General features: G+C 44.3%; 1 protein-coding gene across 3 annotated transcripts in view; it reads left to right on the top strand.

The window, feature by feature from the left end:
- Positions 1-9,788: 9,788 nt before the first annotated feature.
- Positions 9,789-22,355, top strand: part of RNLS (renalase, FAD dependent amine oxidase) — a 156,647-nt gene continuing 144,080 nt past the window's right edge. For 2 of the 3 annotated variants that reach the window (XM_058188266.1, XM_058188264.1), the window contains exons 1-4: positions 9,789-9,941; positions 10,725-10,830; positions 21,084-21,226; positions 22,146-22,307. In XM_058188266.1, the coding sequence (XP_058044249.1) occupies positions 9,821-9,941; positions 10,725-10,830; positions 21,084-21,226; positions 22,146-22,307 (532 nt within the window). In that variant the 5' untranslated portion in view covers positions 9,789-9,820. The remainder of the gene's footprint in view (positions 9,942-10,724; positions 10,831-21,083; positions 21,227-22,145; positions 22,308-22,355) is intronic. The other variant, XM_058188265.1, reaches the window with a different exon arrangement.

The raw sequence follows: 22,355 nt of genomic DNA, 5'->3' as shown, positions 1-22,355 counted from the left end.
GATCTGAAAGGTAACTGGACAAAATTTTATTAGATTAAGCTCTAACAAGAACTATTAAATTATGGCTTAATTGTGAATTAAAATGTTAGTTGTAGATGATCAGGCTGAGCCCAAGGGAGGAGTCAAATGTGTTATAAGTCACAAATCCCTGCACACCCACAAGAGATCCAAGTCCAGAGCATCTTGAATGCCTTCTTAATTCCCACTTTTTTGTAGAGAGCTTAAGGTTGCAATAATCTTATGCTCATTTGAACTGCCTAAATCTCCCGATTTCCCCAGCACCTGACATTAGGTATTTTATTACTAGGACTTATAGGCCTCTTTATTCATATATACATGACTTGAGTTTCACTTTATTTTGCTCTGGCTCTTTATTTCCAAAACCACAATGCTACCATTGTGTACCTATTCTTTATTCATAATAGGAGAAAAAAATTCCCAAAGATGATTGTAACATAGCAAAACCCAAGAATTAAAACAAGCATTCATATGATCTGAGTATATAATGAAGACATATAAACCATGCAAAGGTTATGGGGAAAATTGCCTGTGTATTAAAAACAATGTATGAATTATTCATACCTGCAAATATAACCTTAAAGCTACTTATTATTAGACACTTGGCTTCAACATGGTCAGATACCCTGAAAATTTAAGAAACTTTGAAGTTGATTCATCAGTTGTGTATCAAGGTCCTGTCAACTCTTTTGATCACATAGCTTTTCTCCAGGATAATTTATCCCCATCTGGTCCTTCAGTCTGCCAAGGGGAGCCATGCCTGTTGTAATTGAGTCCATCCATCTTGCCATTGGTTGATGTCTTCTTTTCTTACCTTTTATCTTACCCAAAATTATATTCTTCTCCAGCATTTGTTTTTAATAAGTATTTATAAAATATTGTCATTGTCATTCCTTTAATTGATTTATGAAAATTCTATGCCACCCATTTCATTGATAGAGTGATTCTGGGTAGCTTACAATATAATAAAAATGTTTTTTAAAGTACCAAAAAACAATTAAAATTACAAAAATGGAATAGAAAAAACAAAAACTAAGACCCTAGTGGATAGTGGAGAAGTCTTATTAGGAAGAACAATGCCTCCCTCTAGTGGTTATTTCCCATATATACATGAGTTCTATTATTTTCATCCAACAAATTGCTTTGCATGAAGCAAGTGATGATTTTACGTTCCATTATTATAAACCAATTAAAATTATGTTGATTCTGAGCTTTCTCAGGCCTTGTAAACTGTAACTGTAACTGTAACTCTGTTATTAAATGCAATTACATGTACTCCTCCATTCATCCACACAAAGGTTTATCTTTTCTCATTTCTTCTTCTGAAGTTGAAAGTTTGAATCAGAAATACAACACAGTAATCAGATATAAAGTTTATCCTACGACCACCTTAATTTACTTTACAATGTGAGTGAGGATAATAATGTTGTCACTTTAACAAGGAATTAATTATTAGTGATAGCTAGCATACAAACACATTTAAGAACTTTTTATATGCTTGGTTTATGATAATAAATATTTCATTTGAAGAACTTTTTATATTTGAAAACCAAGTAGAAGATTTTATTCCATTGAGACAAATCTTACATGTGTTCTATGGAGTTCACTCCAAGGTACATATATAAATGATTTATATTTTAATAAGGAGAAGAACCAAACAAGCTATAATAATCAAGTCATCCATTTATCTTGAATCTTATCTCTAACCAACAGTTGAGTCTAACAATCCTCCTCTTTTTAAACCCCCTTCAAATGATTACTGGGGATCAGATTGCATTGGCATTGGCATCCTTCAGTCTCAAAAGACTGTAGTATCGTGCTCTGAAAAGAGATCCTAAAACAGCATCTACAGTGACTAAAAAGGCCAATTCGAGAGTGGCAATCCCTTCCACACTGAGGGTAGATACATTCTGTTCCCTGCCCAGCATCTAGATTTCCGGGGATCAGATTATTCCATCAGTAAACCACACAGCAGATCATATGCTTCACAGGAGAAGCTCACTGTAGGATATAATAAGCTTTTATTCCTATTTCATTCAATTCTCTATACAGAGAAAACCATATGCAAAACTTTTTGCCACCATAGACTAATATAGTCCTCACCCTACAACATAAATTTTTAAATCTCTAGTTATATTCCAGAGATAAGGGGCACTAAGTCTTTTCACTTTTTAAAAAAAATAGAACTTTGGTCATTTTATTGAGAGACAGACATAACAAAATTATTGCAAAGTGGTAATCCATAAAAATATGCACTGGTATCTATTTAATGTAATTAACAAAATATTACAAAAAATGTTTCACTTCTCTTTCAAGAAGCTTTTTCACTTCTGAAGTTCAATTCGGAACTGAAAAAGCTACTTGGATGAGAATAGGTCAGTGGGTGAGTATAGGTCAGGGGTTACCAACACTCTTCATACTATACATTAATGATCTTTGTGACCATATCTCAAGTAATTGTGTTCTCTTTGCTGATGATGTCATTTATTTAACACCACAGACAATACATCTGTCATTCAAAAAGACCTTGATCATCTAACTGCTTGGTCTAAAACTTGGCAACTCCAAATCTCAACCAGCAAATGTTCAGTCTTACATATTGGAAAAAAGAAGCCAAACGCTAAGTACATACTTGATGGACATTACCTTACAGATGACCCCCATCCCGTTAAAGACCTTGGAGTTTTCATGTCACATGATCTAAGTGCCAAAGCCCACTGCAACTACATAGCAAAAAAGGCTCTAAGAGTTGTAAACCTAATCTTGCGTAGCTTCTTTTCCAAAAACACTACACTACTAACCAGAGCATATAAAACATTTGCTAGACCAATACTAGAATACAGCTCGCCTGTCTGGAATCCTCACCACATCTCTGACATCAGTACAATTGAATGTGTCTAGAAATATTTTACAAGAAGAGTTCTCCATTCCTCTGAAAACAATAAAATACCTTATCCCACCAGACTTGAAATCCTCGGCTTAGAAAACTTGGAACTCCGTCGCCTTCGACAAGACCTAAGTTTAACTCACAGAATCATCTATTGTAATGTCCTTCCTGTTAAAGACTACTTCAGCTTTAATTGCAATAATACAAGAGCAACCAATAGATTTAAACTTAATGTTAACTGCTTTAATCTAGATTGCAGAAAATATGACTTCTGTAACAGAATCATGAGTGCTTGGAATACTTTACCTGACTCTGTGGTCTCTTCCCATAATCCTAAAAGCTTTAACCAAAAACTTTCTACTATTGACCTCACCCCATTCCTAAGAGGACCATAAGGGGCATGTATAAGAGCACAAACGTGCCTACCGTTCCTGTCCTATTGTTTTTCTTTTCTTCTTCCTATATATATATATATATGCTTATACCTCCTAATATTTACTCATATATATGTTTATATACTATATAATCTTTTTGTATGATACTTATGTTATGTATTAACAGTTGTACCTTTAAATATTTGAGCGGGAAAGCAGCACGTTGCTGATTGGACGAAGCCTCCAGCAGAACTGTATAAAAGGAGAGGTTTTTCCCCCAGCCTGTTGCTGGGTTCACCCTATATTAAAGAGCTGTTGTCACTACCCTGGTCTCCAGCCTCGTTACTTCCAGAACTTAACATTGGCGACGAAGGTGGGATCTCGAGGCTGAGGAGAACCAGAACCGAGCTGAAGCACGATAGACCCGAACCCAGCAAATCCAGGGCAGAAAAGGCGAGATGGCCAGTTACACTCCACCCGCACCGTTCGACCCGGCTAAGGAGAAATGGGGGACGTATATGACCCGTTTCGAAAGTTTCCTAGAGGCCAACGAACTGCACGGAGTTCCAGACAACCGAAAAAGGGCTTATTTCTTAAGCCACTGCGGTCCGGAGGTCATTGACATCGCGGAAGCCCTGGCAGAGCCAACACCGTTGCAGTCGGTGTCGTGGCCAACCTTACAGACTTTGCTAAGGAACCACCGCCAACACCGTCTAAATATGTGCGGCGGTTTGAATTGGGAGGCGAAGACAGATGGAGGCGAGTCTATCGGTGATTACATGGCCGCCCTGAGAAGAGCGTCCAAGGACTGCGGATACCGTGATCTAGACGAGGTGCTCCTCGAGCAACTCATCCGAGGTCAAAGACATCCGCGGCGCGGCTGCTAGCAAAGAGCAACCTAACGCCAACGCTCTGGACAAAGCCAGAGCACATGAAATGTCATCCCAAGCGGCAGAGACGCTACAGAAGCCGGTTCCACAAAAGGCGAGCGAAGGCAACCCTGGTGCACCAGGAGGAGGTTCAGACCGAATCCGACGGTGAAGACGAGGAAGGGGTCTGCCGCACCGTAACACGCGACAAAGGGGACCGAGACGAATGCGGAAGCTGCCGGGGTCAACACCAGCGCCACCCCTGCAAATTTAAAGATGCGACATGTCGGTGTGGGAAGAAAGGGCACCTAGCTCAAGTTTGTCGAGCGGCCCAACCTTCCGCCGAAAATTCAAATCGGCCAATCAGAGCGGAATCGGCAAGGCGACCCGCGATTGGCTCAAACAAAAAGGCGCGGATTCAACCAAACAACAGTGGTCATAGGCGCGCCTCGACCAAAGTGGAGAAGAAGATCTTCACCAGGCCAAAAATAGAGGGAGTGCGGTGCCGGCTTGAAGTGGACACGGGACCAGCGATCACCACCATGTCCTGGGACACTGTGGCGAAGTCGCTGCCGTCCGTCGCGAAGCGCCACCTGCAAGCACAACGACTACGAGTCCACGACTACCAGGGAATCGCATCCCTGTTCGAGGGACCACCTCCGTCCGAGTCGAGTACGGCCCTCACAAGAAGACCCTGCCCATCACGATCGTCGAAGGAACTCTGCCCAGTCTGTTGGGACTAGACTGGTTTCGTGCCCTGGGCATGGGAGTGACTGGCATCTACAGAAGTGACTGCAAATTGAAAGACATTCTCTTTAACGAGTTCAAGATGTCTTCAAGGACTGCCTGGGCAAGTACAAGGGGACCCCTATTTCCTTCAACTTAGACCCCAGGTAGCCCCATTAGGCTTAAGGCGAGGAGAGTCCTTTGCCCTAAAACCAAAAATCGATAAGGAGCTGGACAAGCACATAAATCAGGGGATTTTGGTGCCAGTCGACCACGCAAAGTGGGAGACGCCAATCGTCACCCCTATCAAACCGGACGGGACAATTAGAATTTGCGCTGACTGCAAGGCGACGCTTAACAAAGCCTTACAGAAAAGCGCGTACCGGTTCCGTGGTGCAACACTTATTGCACTCTTGGGGCAAGGGCAAGTCTTTGCAAAGTTAGACTTGGCCCAAGCCTACCAACAACTGCCAGTAGACGCCCGCACAGCTGAAGCCCAAACGATTGTGACACACAGGGGGGCCTTCAAGTGCACCCGATTGCAATTTGGGGTTAGTGTGGCACCAGGGCTGTTCCAAAACCTGATGGAACGACTACTGCAAGGGCTCCCAGGGGTAGTTCCCTACTTCGATGATGTCCTAATTTCAGGGGAAAACATGGAGGAATTGGGGGAGCGGTTAAGAAAGGTCTTGAGCATTTTCCGGACAGCCGGGTTAAAAGTCAAGACAAATAAATGCCAGATAGGGGTCGAATCGGTCGATTTCTTGGGCTACCGGATAGACAAGAAAGGAATTCACCCTACTGAGAGCAAGGTTAAGGCAATTAGGAAGGCTCCAGCGCCCAAAAACAAAGCAGAGCTGCAGGCATTCCTGGGATTGGTTAATTTTTACGCGGTCTTTTTAAAGAACAAAGCAACCATTGCGGAACCGCTGCATAGGCTCTTAGGGAAAAATACTGTTTGGTCTTGGGGAAAGTCAGAAAATAGGGCTTTTGAAGCAGTAAAGAACCTGCTCTCAAGTGATAGCCTGCTCATCCAATATCACGACTCACTACCCCTAGTGCTGGTTTGCGATGCATCCCCTTATGGGGTGGGGGCTGTACTCAGCCATAGACTTCCAAACGGCACAGAAGCCCCTATAGCGTTCTACTCTAGAACGATGTCCTCCCCAGAGAGGAACTACAGCCAATTAGACAAAGAAGCACTAGCCATTGTATCAGGGTAAAAAATTCCATGAGTATGTCTTTGGGCGAAATTTTGAAATCGTGACTGACCACAGACCGCTACTAGGATTACTGGCTGGCGACCGCCCAACGCCTGTGGCACTTTCGCCACGCTTGACCCGATGGACTATATTTTTAGCCGCTTATTCGTACAAGCTGCAGCATCGACCGGGAAAGGAAGTGGGGCATGCAGACGCGTTGAGCCGATGCCCACTGCCAGGGGCGACCGAAGACCCCACTCCGGGGACACCCATCCTCCTTATTGACTCGTTGGACTCTGGCCCAGTCACATCGAAGGAAGTGGCTCGGGCATCATACCGGGACATTGTGTTAAGGACTGTACTCGGTTGGGTACAGAGAGGGTGGCCCGCTGCGCCGGGCGAACGGTTCAAAGAATTTGTTAAGAAACGAGATGAGCTCTCGGCTCAAGGGGGGTGCCTGTTATGGGGTGATCGTGTAATAATTCCTGTTAAGTTAAGGGGCAAGGTATTGGACCTCCTCCACGAGGGTCACCCAGGCATCGTAAGGATGAAGGGGTTAGCTAGAAGCTATGTATGGTGGCCACTCATGGACGCAGAGATTGCTGAGAGGGTAGGGAAATGCCAAGCTTGCCAAGAGTCCAGACCGCTACCCCCAACAGCCCCTGTCAGAGAATGGGAAAAGCCCCAAGGGCCTTGGTCAAGAATCCACATTGACTTTGCTGGCCCTTTCACGCCCAACGGTTCCTAGTGGTGGTGGACGCATTTTCCAAATGGTTGGAGATCATACTCATGAAGTCCACCACGGCCGAAGCAGTAATCGCAACCCTGCGCCACCTATTCGCAACTCACGGGTTGCCGGACACTCTGGTGTCCGACAATGGGCCCCAATTCACGGCAGCCCAGTTTGAAGAGTACCTGGCAGAGGAAGGCATCCGACATGCCCTCTCTGCGCCTTTCCACCCTGCGTGGAATGGCCTTGCAGGGCGTTCCCTCCGTGGCGCTAAGGAGGCATTGTCCAGGCTCAAGCCAGGTGACTGGCAAACAAAATAGACTTTTCCTAGCCGTCCAGCACAGAACCCCAAGCACAGCCACTGGAAAAAGCCCAGCCGAATTGCTAATGGGACGGTAACTCCGGTGCCCACTTGACCGTTTGGTCCCCCATTACACACCCGAGGGTTACAAGGCGGAACAAGAAAAGACAAGAGAAATGAGCATAGGCGACCGGTGTGGGCCGAAACTATGGGGACGGCCGAGTTGGGTCGGAGGACAAGTAACAAAGATAACAGGCCCAAAATCGTACGTGGTAGAGCTACCAGACAACCGAGTGTGGCGGCGCCACATAGATCAGTTAAGGAAACGAATAACTGACCAAACCAAACCAATAGAGACAGGTAATGACCAATACCACTTTGAATCCACAGCTGACAATGACCCGGGGGAGGCGCAAGACTTAGCTGAGGTCCCAGAGTTCCAGCGACGTCATCAGGTCCCCGAGGGAAGCAGCAGGGAAAATTCCAAAATTAATCCAAGGCCGGATGGCCAAGAAAAAGAGTCGGCCAATAATCCGGAGCCCGATGGCCCAGAGAAAGAGCTGGGAGGAGAAAACAGCCCCTCCGACCAGCTCAAAACACCACCCAGAACTGAACCGGCCAGGTCAGAAAGAACTAGGAGACGCCCAGGTTATTTGCGTGACTACGTCGAAAAATAACATGTAAATAAATATGTAAATAGAGACAAAGTGTTTTCTGGGAGGGGAGGAGTGTTATGTATTAACAGTTGTACCTTTAAATATTTGAGCGGGAAAGCAGCACGTTGCTGATTGGACGAAGCCTCCAGCAGAACTGTATAAAAGGAGAGGTTTTTCCCCCAGCCTGTTGCTGGGTTCACCCTATATTAAAGAGCTGTTGTCACTACCCTGGTCTCCAGCCTCGTTACTTCCAGAACTTAACAACTTACATATATTGTTGTGACAAAATAAATAAATAAATAAATAAAATAAAGTAAATATCTTTAAAGAAAAACAAAGTCCAGTTTCCTTTTGAAAAAGTACCTTTGGTACAGAAGTGAAGGTTGAGGGATTTTGAGGCATTGTAGAGGAAGTGCCAATTATTACACCTCCAACAATGACAGTATCAAGCAACTGCCACAAATGACGTAATCTGTGTCAGAAGCCATGTGCCTGTACAGAAGTTGTATCCTTTGCCAGATACCAAAATGTAGATAGCTTCGTTTGTGTTTGTTTCCAGTTCTCCTAGGGGCAGCATCCAAGGTAGTAAAAAAAGAGTTGGGTTGCATGATTTAATTAAACACACACACATACACATACACCAACTCAGTCAGAACTGAAGATGCTTCTTGGATCAGAAGCGAAACATCTTCAAGGAAAAATAAAATCCAGTTGCCTTTTGAAAAAACACCTTTGGGAGAACCACAACCTGGATGACTGAGAATCTCCATAGACATTTACTCCCGGGAATGTGCAAATGGTCTTCCCTCCGTTAGAAAAAAAAATAACTTCCTTTTTACAAGCCTGCAAGTCCCTTAATTCGGGATAGAGTAGGGGCGACTGGATGGAACTGAACAAAGGCTGCTCATTTCTGCTTCAGCACCAAAGCAGGCATAGAACACAGAATCATAAGGGCTGGAAGGGACTTCAAGAGGTCTTCCAATTCATCTCCCCTGCTCAAGGCAGGAGACCTTATACCATCCCAGATACCATATCTCACCTCAGTATGTTCACCACCCATTAAAATATGGGTGGAGCATTCTAACTCTGAATGATCAGAACCATCTAAATCTCCCTCCACATAAAAATCCACTGGGATGGGATAGAATGGAATGGAATGGAATGGAATGGAATAGAATAGAATAGGAAATATAGGAATAGGAAGAATAGAATGAGCTGGAAGGGATCTTGGAGGTCTTCTAGTCCAGCCCCATGCACAGCTGGTATGGGGATGCGGATCAAGCCATTTCAATCCTCCTATAGGTTTCCAGTTTCCAGAATTAAAAAGTTTACCAGACGGAACGCGGCCGCCCGAGGTTGCTTAGCTGGGAAGCGCAGCATAGGCAGCTATGCCGCTGCCTGGCAACTAGGAAACATTGCCTATTGGCTGAGACGCTGGGGTTTTAGCCGGCGGGAGAATTGAACAGCTGCCATTGGCTGATAGTTTGACAGCCGGTAATATAAATAGTGGCTGTGACAGGAAGATTCTGTTCTGCTTTAACTAGCACTGCCTTGCTTGCCAGACGTTGTTAATTGCCTGTTAGCCTTCTAAATAGAGTTGTTGTTACCTTCAAGCCTCCATCCCTTCGTTAATTCCTCAAATTAAGCAGGAAGGTTTGCAAAGCGGGGGTGTGTGGGTGTTTTTTCAAAGTCAAGTTGACCCCTCCGCCTCCCCCCCCTTTTTTCCCCAATGAATTTCGCCTTTCCTGCAGGATTGGGCGAAATCAAGACTTCTGACGGCTAACCCTCGGCTTGCGGAGGTTAACCGCGGCGCAAAGCTGCTTTCGTCGCGGCGCTGCTGAGCAAGACCGGCGGCTTAAAGAGGGAAAAGGGGCCGGCAGTCACTCCCTCCGTCGGGTAACGCCTCACCAAAAATAAATAAATAAATAAATAATAGCCCGGACCGCATGCGCTCGGCTTCTGGGTTGCATAAACTCCAGGAAAAGGAGGGGGGAGGAGGAGGAGGAGGAGGATCTGGTGGGCCGACCCGGCCCGCCTTCTTTGTCTGACGGTCCGCCATGGCGCGGATTCTGATCGTAGGAGCCGGGCCGACAGGTAGCCTGTGCGCTGCGCTTTTGCGCGCCGAGTTTCCCCAGCGCCTCCTGCGCGTCGTGGTTTGGGATAAGGCGCAGGGCGCAGGTGAGTTGGGCGTAGAACTTCCTGCTGTGTGGAAAAGGCAAGGCGGCCAATCGCGGGGATCCGGGAAGGTTAGCGGCAAAAACCGCTAACCCTGAGGGAAATTAAAACCGCCAGGCTTACTCCCCTCCCGCCCCCCCCCGTTGCCAGCAATTCATCTGGCACAGAATTGGATCGTCAGGCTCCTTTTCAGGATTGCTCTCAAAAGGAAACGCGATCCTATACGTGGCTAAGAAACCCTTTCGAAGCACACGCCTGACGCTCAATTTCAGAACACCCCCCTTTTTTTTCTTTTATTTAAGATTATTTCCCAGTCAGCCTGCCAAAGTGCGAGCTTTCCCGCCCAAAACCACACGAGGCAAAGCCCCCGAGACTCGGGTGGGATTCCAGTAGGGCTCGCCTGTTACTAAGGGATTTTTAATGGCAAGAAGGTAAAAAACTCTCGAGATGCTAATAGTCGTAACTCGGTGGGCGCAGGTTTACCGTCCCCTAACCCGAAATACGCGTCCCCGCCCCGCCAATGCAAATCTCGGGGACAGATTCATGGCTTAAAAAGATTTGCAGCCGGCTTCATTACCCCAGACCAGAGCTCGCTCGGGAGCGGCCGCCTGCAACCCATGCTGCGCGGGGATTGGTGGGTTGCGGGGCGGGAGGGAGGTGCGGGGTTGTGCGTTTCCCCCTGTTACTAAGGCTCAGGTTTGCCCCTCCGGAGAACCTGATTGGGCGGCTGGCGGCAGCGCGCGCGCGCTAAACGGCTTGCTTGTCTCCACGCACGTGACTTTCCAGGGGGAAGAATGTCGACGAGCCGTAGCACCCGAGATCCGAAATGCACGGCCGATCTGGGTGCCCAATATATCACGCGGACGCCCGACTATGCGAAGGCGCATCAGAGGTGAGAGAAAGGGCGGGGGGCAAACCAAGCAGCTTGGAAAGATAAGGAGGGGTGAGGAGGGGAGTCCATGCTGTTGTAGCAACAGGTGGCAGATAGTTCGTACTTGGGATCAAGGGGCTGGTATGATGCGCAAATAGCATTGGGCAAAAAGGAAGGCAGCCCTGAGCTGACCTGAACAAAGATGGAGCAGGGTTGCGCTGTGGATAGGAGACCACTAGGTAATCCCAGGAATGAAGCCCAGGCTGGAAGACGGGAAAGCAGACTAAAACAAGAGGGATGACAGATTCATAATTCTTGCTATGGACTAATAATTCATAATTCTTGCTATGGACATAGAGGCAGCGAGACTTGGGTTTAACGAGAGCTGGTGGTATATTATCGGTCTGTTATCCCAAAGGTGTTTTTTTCAGGAGGCAACTGGACTGTCTTGTTCTTCTCTTTGAAGGTGTTTTGCTTCTCCTCCAAGAAGCTGCTTCAGTTCTGACAAGATAGTGTCTTTCCATCCTTCCATTCCCCACCAGCCAGCCAGAGCTGAAGAAGCTTCTTGGATGAGAAGTGAAATATCTTCAAAGGAAAAACAAGAAAGTCCAGTTGCCTCCTGAAAAAAGCACCTTTGGGACAACCTTAACCTAGATGACTGAAAATCTCTAAAGACAATCAGTCTGTTATCTGGCATTCAAATACTTTTTTTCTTCCATCAAATGTTCACGGTAAGAATGATAACTGTCTGTGCACAGACTTGGGTTCACTCACGGTTTTATGAATGACAACATGGTGAAAATCAGGGGTGAAATGCTCCCGGTTCTGACTGGATCTTGCGATCCGGGTAGCAATCATGGCCAGGGGTTCAGCGATCCAGTAGTGATCGCCGAACCACCAGCGACACCCACCGCCCAGGTGCTTTTTACGCAGAAAGATTTTGCACGTGGGCAGAAAGTCTGCTTACATATTCATGAACGCGCACGTGGAGCATGTGGAGTTCTGAGCCAGTAAGGAAGGTAAGTAGATTTCACCCGTGGGTGAAAATGTCTTGCAATTCAATTGGTTCGCTTCAGGTTTTTCACAAATTCATTTTGATGTAGAAATGCATCTTATAAAATGCTTAGAGGCAGAAGTTGTTGGTTTCATTTGGATAGAGGCTGTTAAACCTCACATTTAATAGGAGGAGGATGGTGTGTTGAATTACGTTCTCTGCCTTGAGTTATTTGTATAAATAATAAAGGCAGGATAAAAATTAATAAATAAAATTTTACTTCCAATAAAGAGCTGTGTTAGGTTTGCAACATCACCTGTTAAGTACAGGTAGTCCTTGACTTACAACATTTCATTTAGTGACTATTGAAAGTTACAACAGCACCGAAAAGGTGACCATGTTTCATAGTTATAACCTTGGTAGCACCCCCATGGTCATGTGATCAAAATGCAGACACTTGGCAACTGGTTCATACTTATGACCACTGCTGTATCCCAAGGTCATGTGATCCCCTTTTGCGATCTTCTGACAAGCAAAGTCAATGGGGAAGACAGATTCACTTAACAACCAGGTTACTAACTTATTAACTGCAGTGATTCACTTAACAACTGGGACAAGAAAAGTTGTAAAATGGGGCAAAACTCATTTAATAAACATCTCACTTAACAAAAGAAATGTAGGTCTCAATTGTGGTCGTAAATCGAGGACTGCCTGTAGTCTTCATTTAGCAATTGTCTTGGATATCAACAATTCTTATTCATGACAGTGATGAAAAAGTAATTTTATGACCAGTGTCCACATTTATGACCTTTGCGCTCTCGCTCACTTGCTCACACATACACTCTCTCTCTGCCATGTGTTCACCATTACAGTATAGTCAGTTATTATGCACTGTCATGTGCCTGACCAGTTTCTCTCCTTCCCCCCCCGAAACTTTGCTTAAACAACTGATCTCTTCCTGAACTTTTTTTTCCCATAGCACAGGGGATCCCTTAAAAGTGTCAAAGAAAGATAGCCAATTGATTAGATGCTGATTGTGCAGCTGCTGCCTGAAACTGACAAGACCCTAATCAGTTTCACACTAAAGGCTTCTGTTTGCCTCTTAAGCAGCTGACCAAAAGGCTAGACAAACAGCTGGCACTAACACATTTCTTTCAGTATATTCAGTATAATACCGGGGAAGATTCTGGAAAAGATAATCAAGCAACGAATCACCGAACACCTAGAAGCAAACAAAGTAATAACCAAAAGCCAACATGGGTTTGTCAAAAACAGATCATGCCAGACTAATCTTATCGCATTATTTGACAAAATGACAAAATTAGTAGACCAGAGGAATGCTGTCGATATAATTTACTTGGACTTCAGTAAAGCATTTGATAAAGTAGACCATAACCTACTACTAGATAAAGTAGGAAAATGTGGGTTAGACAGCACCACCACCAGATGGATTCGTAACTGGCTGACCAACCGCACTCAACGTGTAGTCCTCAACGGAACTACATCCACATGGAGGGAAGTATGCAGTGGAGTACCCCAAGGCTCTGTTTTAGGCCCAGTACTCTTCAACATCTTCATCAATGACTTGGGACGAGGGGATAGATGGGGAACTCATCAAATTTGCAGATGACACCAAGCTGGCAGGAATAGCCAACACTCCAGAAGATAGGCTTAAGTTGCAGAAAGATCTTGACAGACTTGAACATTGGGCGCTATCTAACAAAATGAAATTCAACAGTGAAAAAAGTAAGGTTCTACATTTAGGCCAAAAAAACAAAATGCACCAGTACCGTATATGTGGTACCTTGCTTAATAGTAGTAACTGTGAGAGGGATCTTGGAGTCCTAGTGGATAACCATTTAGATATGAGCCAGCAGTGTGCAGCAGCTGTTAAAAAAGCCAACACAGTTCTGGGCTGCATAAAAAGGGATAGAATCAAGATCACGTGAAGTGTTAGTACCACTTTATAATGCCTTGGTAAGGCCACACTTGGAATATTGCATCCAGTTTTGGTCTCCACGATGTAAAAAAGATGTTGAGACTCTAGAAAGAGTGCAGAGAAGAGCAACAAAGATGATTAGGGGACTGGAGGATAAAACATATGAAGAACGGTTGCAGGAACTGGGTATGTCTAGTTTAACAAAAAGAAGGACTAGGGGAGACATGATAGCAGTGTTCCAATATCTCAGGGGTTGCCACAAAGAAGAGGGAGTCGGGCTGTTCTCCAAAGCACCTGAGGGTAGAACAAGAAGCAATGGGTGGAAACTAATCAAAGAAAGAAGCAACTTAGAACTAAGGAGAAATTTTCTGACAGAACAATTAATAACTTGCCTTCTGACTTGCCTTCAGAAGTTGTGAATGCTCCAACACTGGAAATTTTTAAGAAAATGTTGGATAACCATCTGACTGAGATGGTGTAGGGTTTCCTGCCTGGGCAGGGGGTTGGACTAGAAGGCCTCCAAGGTCCCTTCCAACTCTGTTGTTATGTTATGTTATGTTATTTCCCATTGTGTGCCTGCTTACTCTCTTTTATTTTTAGTCCCTTTCTCTCCAATGAATGTGAATGCAAGCATCAATTTTCTTCTTGCAAATTAACTTAGCACTCAGAGTCAGGGTGGGGGAATGGGGAAAAAGATAGGATTTGCCATTTTACTGAACTTTCTTCTGAGACAAGATAGAACATAGAATAATAGAGTCGAGATTTTCTAGTCAAACTCCCTGCTCAAACAGGAGACCCCATATAATTCTGGACAAATAACTGTCCAGCCTGTTCTTGAAAATCACAAGTGATGGAGCACCAACAACTTCCAGAGTTAAGTTCCACTGATTAATTGTTCTCATTGTCAAGAACTAAATTTGGTTTCTCAAATTTAGATTGCACTCAGGTGCGTTGGAGAATAGGTCAATCCCCTCTTCTCGGTGACAGCCCCTCAAGTTTACTGTAAGACTGCTCTTATACCACCCCTAGTCCTTCTTTTCATTAGATGCTACCGGTTCTCCAGAACTGGTCAGAAATTGCTGAAACCCACCTCTGGCCTTGTTCAAATGGGACTGCATCATGGCGTGGAATTAGCTGACCATTTCAGCCCCACAGGCACCAATACCTGGCCTTGCACTCCCGCAGGTCTTCCCTCTGCTCGGAAAGCCTCTGCTCATAGTCCTCAGTGAGGTGCTTCTGCTGAGCCTCCTTCTCAAGTCAAATCCAGTTTGAACTGAGCCAGCTGTTTTGCCAATGCTTTCTTGTGGTGGCTGCTTAGCTCCAGCAACTGCTTCCTGTTGGGGTCCTAAGGAGCCTGGGTGGGGAGGCAAGGAGGGACTGGGAGGGGAGGGGCAAGTAGAGGCCGGCAAGGCACCCCTCGACGTGAGTGACATTGAGTTGGCCACACTCATCCAGTCATATGACCACTTAGCCACGCCCACCCATCCAGTCATTAGGCAGATTATATTAGTGGTCCACAGGATTTAAAATTATGAATTTAGTGGTCTCTGAGGTCCGAAAGGTTGGTGACCCCTGCTGCAGACTATAAAAACAACTCATCTGCTGATTTTTGATCAACCTGTAGCACTGTAAAAAGCACAATGGTAGATCAGCATATATTTTTTTCTGATGAGCTGGTAATCCTAAACACATCCATAAATATGGTGGGTTCAAACATTGCACATTTAGCTTGGACTTAGTTCATTATGTGAATCCATCCAGAAATAGTTTATTTAACAAACCATAATTACACTGTGGCTAAGCACACAATATGTGGGCCATGTCCCTAATCATTCGCAAGATGGAACATGGGAATCTTTGTGCAAGTCCTTACTAATCCCAGTTACATTTTTCAGCATAAATTTGAATAGTCACTAAATGAATGGTTGCAAGTTAAGGACTACCTGTGGTGCCTATTTTAGATTTCCCATAAAATTTAGTTACTTCAGGCATTATGAAAAATTGAAAATGGTGGTTTATAAACTTTAATTGGTTGTCCATAGCCACTTACTAAGGCAAGAGTTGGTGAGACTGTTCTGTGTTGAAGAGTTTGGAGCGCTTATAGGAGGGATGTCAAACTTGATTTCATTGCGGGCTGCATCAGGGTTTTGTATGACTTTGGGTGGGCATGGCCAGCTTGATGTCACTCGTTTCGAGGGGCATCTGTGGTTGCTTGAATGCTCTGCCAGTGAAAACGTGCTCCCGAGCTCTGTTTTTGGCTTCGACGGCATCCTGCAACCCTCTGACAGCGAAAATGGAACTCGGGAGGGATACTTATTTTTGTTGACAGAGGCACCATGGGCCAGTCCTTTGCTGTTTCCAGGGTGGCCCTGTGGGCCAGATCTAAGCACCCTACAGATCAGATCCGACCCCCGGGCCTTGAGTTTTGACACCCCTGCCTTACAGCTTCTCAAGCTTATTGAATATTGGTTATTTCCAGGCTGAATTGCTAGACCATAGTTTGCCAAATAAGCCACAGTTGCCTGGATTCACACATTGCTCTAAATGTAATCCATTAATTTAAAACAAAACCAATTAAAATTATACTAGAACTTCCAGAACTTATTTTCTTTAGTATTCTAAACCAGGAGTCTCCTAACTTGGCGACTTTAAATCATGTGGACTTCAACTCCCAGAATTCCTGAGCCAGTCAAGCTGATTAGGAAATCCTGGGAGTGTAAGTCCACAAGTTTTAAAGTTGCCAAGTTTTGAGACCCATTTTTCTAAACTAATCACTAAACTATTGCTTCTAGAAGCAATATGGAGGACAGGGGATAAGGACCGAATTCTTTTCTATTATAGCTTTACTATAACCTCTGTGACTCTTGAGCCAACACACTGAAGCATTGCTTTTAGAAAAAGTCACTACATTGGGGTCTCCAGACATAAAAGTCCAGTGGAAGGAGTAATGTTGCTTGCAAATTAAATCATTTATGTAGATGAAAACTAAAACAGGATACTAATTAGATAGTGTATTGGAAAACATGCTGCTGTATGCATTTCTGGAACCAAACACCAGCCTTTTTAGATTGAGGTCTTTGTAGTGCTCTGAGAAAGGAAAAAAATCAAATCCGCCTTTCATAATGAACCGTGGGTGCTGATCACTCTAAATGTACCTAGATGAAAATTCTGCATTATGTGATGTGAAATGGAGAATTTCTGGCTGCCAGGAGATACTTATCTATACCCATGTAAGTGCAATTGCCTACTAAGGCTGTACAAATATTTCAAAAGAGGATAATTTCAAAAGAGGATAGAATAACAGTTGGAAGAGACCTTGGAGACCTTCTAGTCCAACACTCTGCTCAGGCAGAAAATCCTATACCTGTAATGGCGAACCCTCTGGGCACGGGCGCATTTGCCCCAGCCCAGATCCAATTACGTTTCTCCATCACGTTTCACTCTAATTCCAACTTCTCTGCGAAAGAAAAAGATCTCGTGAAGTTGGAATTGATTGAGTAAACTTTTTCACTCATTTATTTATTTATTTATTTATTGTTTATATTTATATACCGCCCTATCTCCCAAAGGACTCAGGGCGGTTTACAGGCATTTAAAAACAAGAAATACAATAAATACAATTCTAAAAACAATTAAAAAACTTATTCAAAAGCCTTAATTAAAAATATAAAAATTAAAACCCAAGATAAAACCCATAAACTAAAATCTAACTCAGTCCTGCGCAATTAAATAGATATGTTTTAAGCTCGCGGCGGAAGGTCCGAAGGTCCGGAAGCTGACGAAGTCCTGGGGGCAGTTCATTCCAGAGGGTGGGAGCCCCCACAGAGAAGGCCCTTCCCCTGGGCGTCGCCAGACGACATTGCCTCGCTGACGGCACCCTGAGGAGTCCCTCTCTGTGAGAGCGCACGGGTCGGTGAGAGGTATTCGGTAGCAGCAGGCGGTCCCGTAGATAACCCGGCCCTATGCCATGGAGCGCTTTAAAGGTGGTCACCAAAACCTTGAAGCGCACCCGGAAGGCCACAGGCAGCCAGTGCAGTCTGCGCAGGATGGTGTTATACGGGAGCCACGAGGGGCTCCCTCTATCACCCGCGCAGCCGCATTCTGGACTAACTGCAGCCTCCGGATGCCCTTCAAGGGGAGCCCCATGTAGAGAGCATTGCAGTAATCCAGGCGAGACGTCACGAGTGCGTGGGTGACTGTGCACAGGGCATCCCGGTCCAGAAAGGGGCGCAACTGGCGCACCAGGCGAACCTGGTAAAACGCTCTCCTGGAGACGGCCGTCAAATGATCTTCCAAAGACAGCCGTTCATCCAGGAGGACGCCTAAGTTGCGCACCCCCTCCATCGGGGCCAATGACTCGCCACCGATGGTCAGCCGCGGATTTAGCTGACTGTACCGGGATGCCGGCATCCACAGCCACTCTGTCTTGGAGGGATTGAGCTTGAGCCTGTTTCTCCCCATCCAGACCCGTACAGCCTCCAGACACCGGGACAGCACTTCGATAGCGCTTCACAATGCGCTTCACAATGGCGGAGATGGGGTCACCTCCTTCAGCCTTCAGACATCATTCCCAGCACCAGTTCAGGGGTTCCTTCCTCCACCCCATGGGGGGGAGAGGGGGGGGGGAAAGAGAAATGATATTACAGAAGTTTTTCTTTTTTATTGTTGTAAACGTAATGTTTCAAAAGCAGAAAAAGTCACCCCAAAGGAGTCTTTGAAGACTGAACGCTGAGAGGTACAGATTTCCTCTGCCTTCTGCATTCCCACCCCAAACAAACCAAACGGACCTGAATCTCTCTGCTAAGCAGACCTGCCGAGCCCGCTTGCAAACTCCGCCGAGCGCGGCTCCAAATGTTTGTCTCGCTCGTCCCTCCCAGCCAGTGGCGGCAGGGAAGATTCATGCCCTATCTGCTCCGCTCTCGCTGGCCTGAGTGGGGCTCCACCATGACACCTCCCAGCCAGAGTGCCATGTTTGTTTGCTTGCTGGTTACCTCTGAGGAGGGAGCTATGCTCAGGCTGCCCAGGCCCCCACAGCGGGGGGAGAAAAGGGGAGGGAAGGGGGGATCTCCCTGACGGGATCCAGGCTGGAGTTGCCTTATATTATGTGGATCTCTAACGCTTGGCTTTTGGTTGAAGTTTTGGGGATTTTGGGAAGAGACCACAGAGTCAGGTAGTGTATTCCAAGCATTAATAACTGTTACTGAAGTCATATTTTCTGCAATCAAGATTGAAGCAGTTAATATTAAGTTTAAATCTATTGTTTGCTCTTGTATTGTTGTGATTGAAGCTGAAGTAGTCTTCAACAGGAAGGACATTGCAATAGATGATTCTATGAGTTAAACACAGGTCCTGTCGGAGGCGGCGGAGTTCTAAGTTTTCTAAACCCAAGATTTCAAATCTGGTGGCATAAGGTATTTTGTTGTATTCAGAGGAGTAGAGAACTCTTCTTGTAAAATATTTCTGGACACGTTCAATTGTATTGATGTCTGAAATGTGGTATGGGTTCCAGACAGATGAGCTGTATTCAAGAATAGGTCTAGCAAATGTTTTGGAAGCTCTGGTTAGTAGCGTCGTGTTTCTGGAGAAGAAGCTACGTAAGATTAGGTTCACAACTCTTAATGCCTTTTTTGCGAAGTAGTTGCAGTGGGCTTTGGCACTTAGGTCATTGGATATGAAGGCTCCAAGATCTTTGACAGGGTACGGGTCATCTGTAAGATAATTTCCGTTCGTTTGTATTTAGTGTTTAGATTCTTTTTTCCAATGTGTAAGACAGAGCATTTGCTGCTTGAGATTTGGAGTTGCCAGGTTTTAGACCATTCTGACACAAAGTCAAGGTCTTTTTGAAGGTCTTTGCCTGCCAGCCTCCCCTCCCGCTCCACAGCCCAAGTAGTTGGGTTCACATGACATGTGAAGCTGGACAGGAGAGCACGGATGGATAGATGACACAGAGAGAGAAATAAAGAGAGGGAGGGAAAGGGGAAGAGACAGAGAGAGAGGCAGAGAGAGAGAGGGAGGGAAAGAGAGAGACAGAGAGGGCAGGAAAGAGAGAGGGAGGAAAAGAGAAAAAGAGAGGGCAAAGAAGGAAAAAGAAAGAGGGGGAGGGAAAGAGAAATGATATTACAAAAGTTTTTCTTCTTTATTGTTGCTAAACGTAATATTTCAAATGAAGGGGTATAAAAATGCATTTATCACATTTTTCTTACAACAATTAGCTGAACTCTGCATTGCTTATCGTTATTTTAGGTAGAAAAACCTCATTATTCAGGTTAAATTGCCATGTTGGCACTTTGCGATAAATAAATGGGTTTTCGGTTGCAGTTTGGACACTCAGTCTCTAAAAGGTTCGCCATTACTGTCCTTTACCATTTCAGACAAATGGATGTCCAATCTCTTTTTAAAAACCTACAATGTTGAAGCACCCACAAGTCATTCCACTGATTCATTGTTCTGTCAGGAAATTTCTCTTTAGTTCTAGGTTGTTTCTCTCTCTGATTAGTTATGTTACATAATATATAATGTTTCGTTCTGGTTGAAAGTAGTAAACAGTGACCACTGCAATTCATTCACTATGTCTTTTACAGCTGCCCTACAGACTCTTGTAGACATTTTGGCTTCTTAGGCTTAAAAGAATATCCTTCCTACTCTTTCAAGGTTTCCTTCCATCTGCAGAGTCTAGAATAGTATATATCAGATCTTAAAACTGGGTGTAAGGTTTGAAGATAATATCATAAAAATATTCTTAAGGCTTGTTTTATTTGCACAGAGAAGAACATTTCATCTTGGGTGTAATGATTATGGATCACTCATAAAATTGTTCTTAAAGAAGTCAATTTTTACTTTTGTAGCACAGATGATCTTCTACTAAGTTGCTGATCAAACACTTTAGAGGTTCCAAGACTGTAATTTCTGTAGATAGCTTATAAAATGGCACAGCATTTTGTTATCAAAACCTCAAAAGGAGATGGCCATGATAAAAAAGGAACATGACTTAATTTGAATTGCGCTCTATGTCTCCCATCTTTTTAGGATGTTGTCTAAATTGGTGTATGTAATTTAATTAAGGGGCAGATTTTGAAAGCAAGCAATAATTAAAGATTGTTGGAACAATGATCCAAAACAGAGGCCTCCAAACTTGGCAAGTTTAAAACTCCCAGATTTCCCAGCCAGCATGAAGTTGAAGTCTACCAGTCTTAAAGTTGCCAAGTTTAGAGACCCCTCATCTATAACTCTGAATTTCTTTCCAAAAAAGTTTTAAAATAATTTAAAAGTCAACCAGTTAAACCAGTATAATACAAGAGCAGTCAAGAGATTAACTAGTTAACAGATTAACTCTCTTTTTAGCTTTTATGAAGATTTGTTGTCTCATGGAGTCCTGAAGCCATTGACTGCCCCAGTAAAAGGAATGGTGGTGAAGGAAGGAGTAGATAACTTTGTAACGCCCCAAGGAAGTTCATCCATTGTTAAACATTACTTAAATAAGGCAGGTGAGCTTCAGTTGTATTGTTGATTTTTCTGTTTTTGAATAATAAAATTCACTGAAAATGCTTGGCGGGCTTCCACCAGGGGCAGTGTTAAAAAGTCAAAATGGAAGTTGTAACAGAGTCCTCAAAACCCCATCCCTTTTTAGTATATGTGGCACATGTGTAATACATATTAAAATAAAAAAGGAGGAATTTCAATCACAATTGCAACCTCTATCTTGGCATTTATGATTCTACCATAAACGGATAGCCAGTCTTGCAGACGCCCCTGTTTGGGTGTAGGTGATTAAAAAGTGAAACTTCACATTCATCCTCAAGTTTATATGAACAATGAAATATGTTAATACAATCAGTTTTTACAGTGATCAGGTACAAGTAGTTCTTGACTGGCAATAAATAGTTCATTTAGTGACCATTCAAAGTTACAACGGCACTGAAAAAAATGACTTGTAACCATTATTCACACACTTGTGACCACTGCAGCATCCCCATGGTCATGTGATTTACATTTGGATGCTTGACAATTGACTCACATTTATGACGGTTGCAGTGTCCTGGAGTCATTTGATCCCCTTTTGCAACTTTCTGACAAGCAGTCAATGGGGAAACCAGATTCACTTAACAACTGTGAATCTAACTTAGCAACTGCCATGATTCCGTTAACAACTGTGGCAAGAAAGGTCATAAAATAGGGCAAAACTCAGTTAACAAATTTCTCACTTAACAACATAAATTTTGGGCTCAATTGTGGTTATAAGTTGAGGACTACCTGTATTATTGTTTCAGCTCCCGGACTTTTGTCCCTTTTCTCCTGCATTGCTGATTTTATAATTTTTTTAATTTAGTTATTTAATTTAAATTTATTAGCCACCTAATTCCAAGGGGATTGTGGCATCTGTTAGCTTCTCTTTTTCTTTCTCAGCAGACACCGATGTCTTCTACAATCATCATGTTACTCAGATCTGCCTCAAAGATGGAAAATGGGAAGTAGGCACCAGTACAGGCTCTTCTGACTGCTTTGATACAGTTATTCTCACAATGCCTGTCCCACAGATTCTTCAACTTCAAGGGGATATAGCAACCAGTAAGTTTCCATGCTCAGCTTTATTTTAGTAGCTTGCTCACAAAGACG

The sequence above is a fragment of the Ahaetulla prasina genome, chromosome 6, assembly GCF_028640845.1.
Source record: "Ahaetulla prasina isolate Xishuangbanna chromosome 6, ASM2864084v1, whole genome shotgun sequence".
Classification (NCBI taxonomy): domain Eukaryota; kingdom Metazoa; phylum Chordata; class Lepidosauria; order Squamata; family Colubridae; genus Ahaetulla; species Ahaetulla prasina.
The sequence above is the reverse complement of the archived record's forward strand: the minus strand, read 5'-3'. Positions and strand labels throughout refer to the sequence as shown.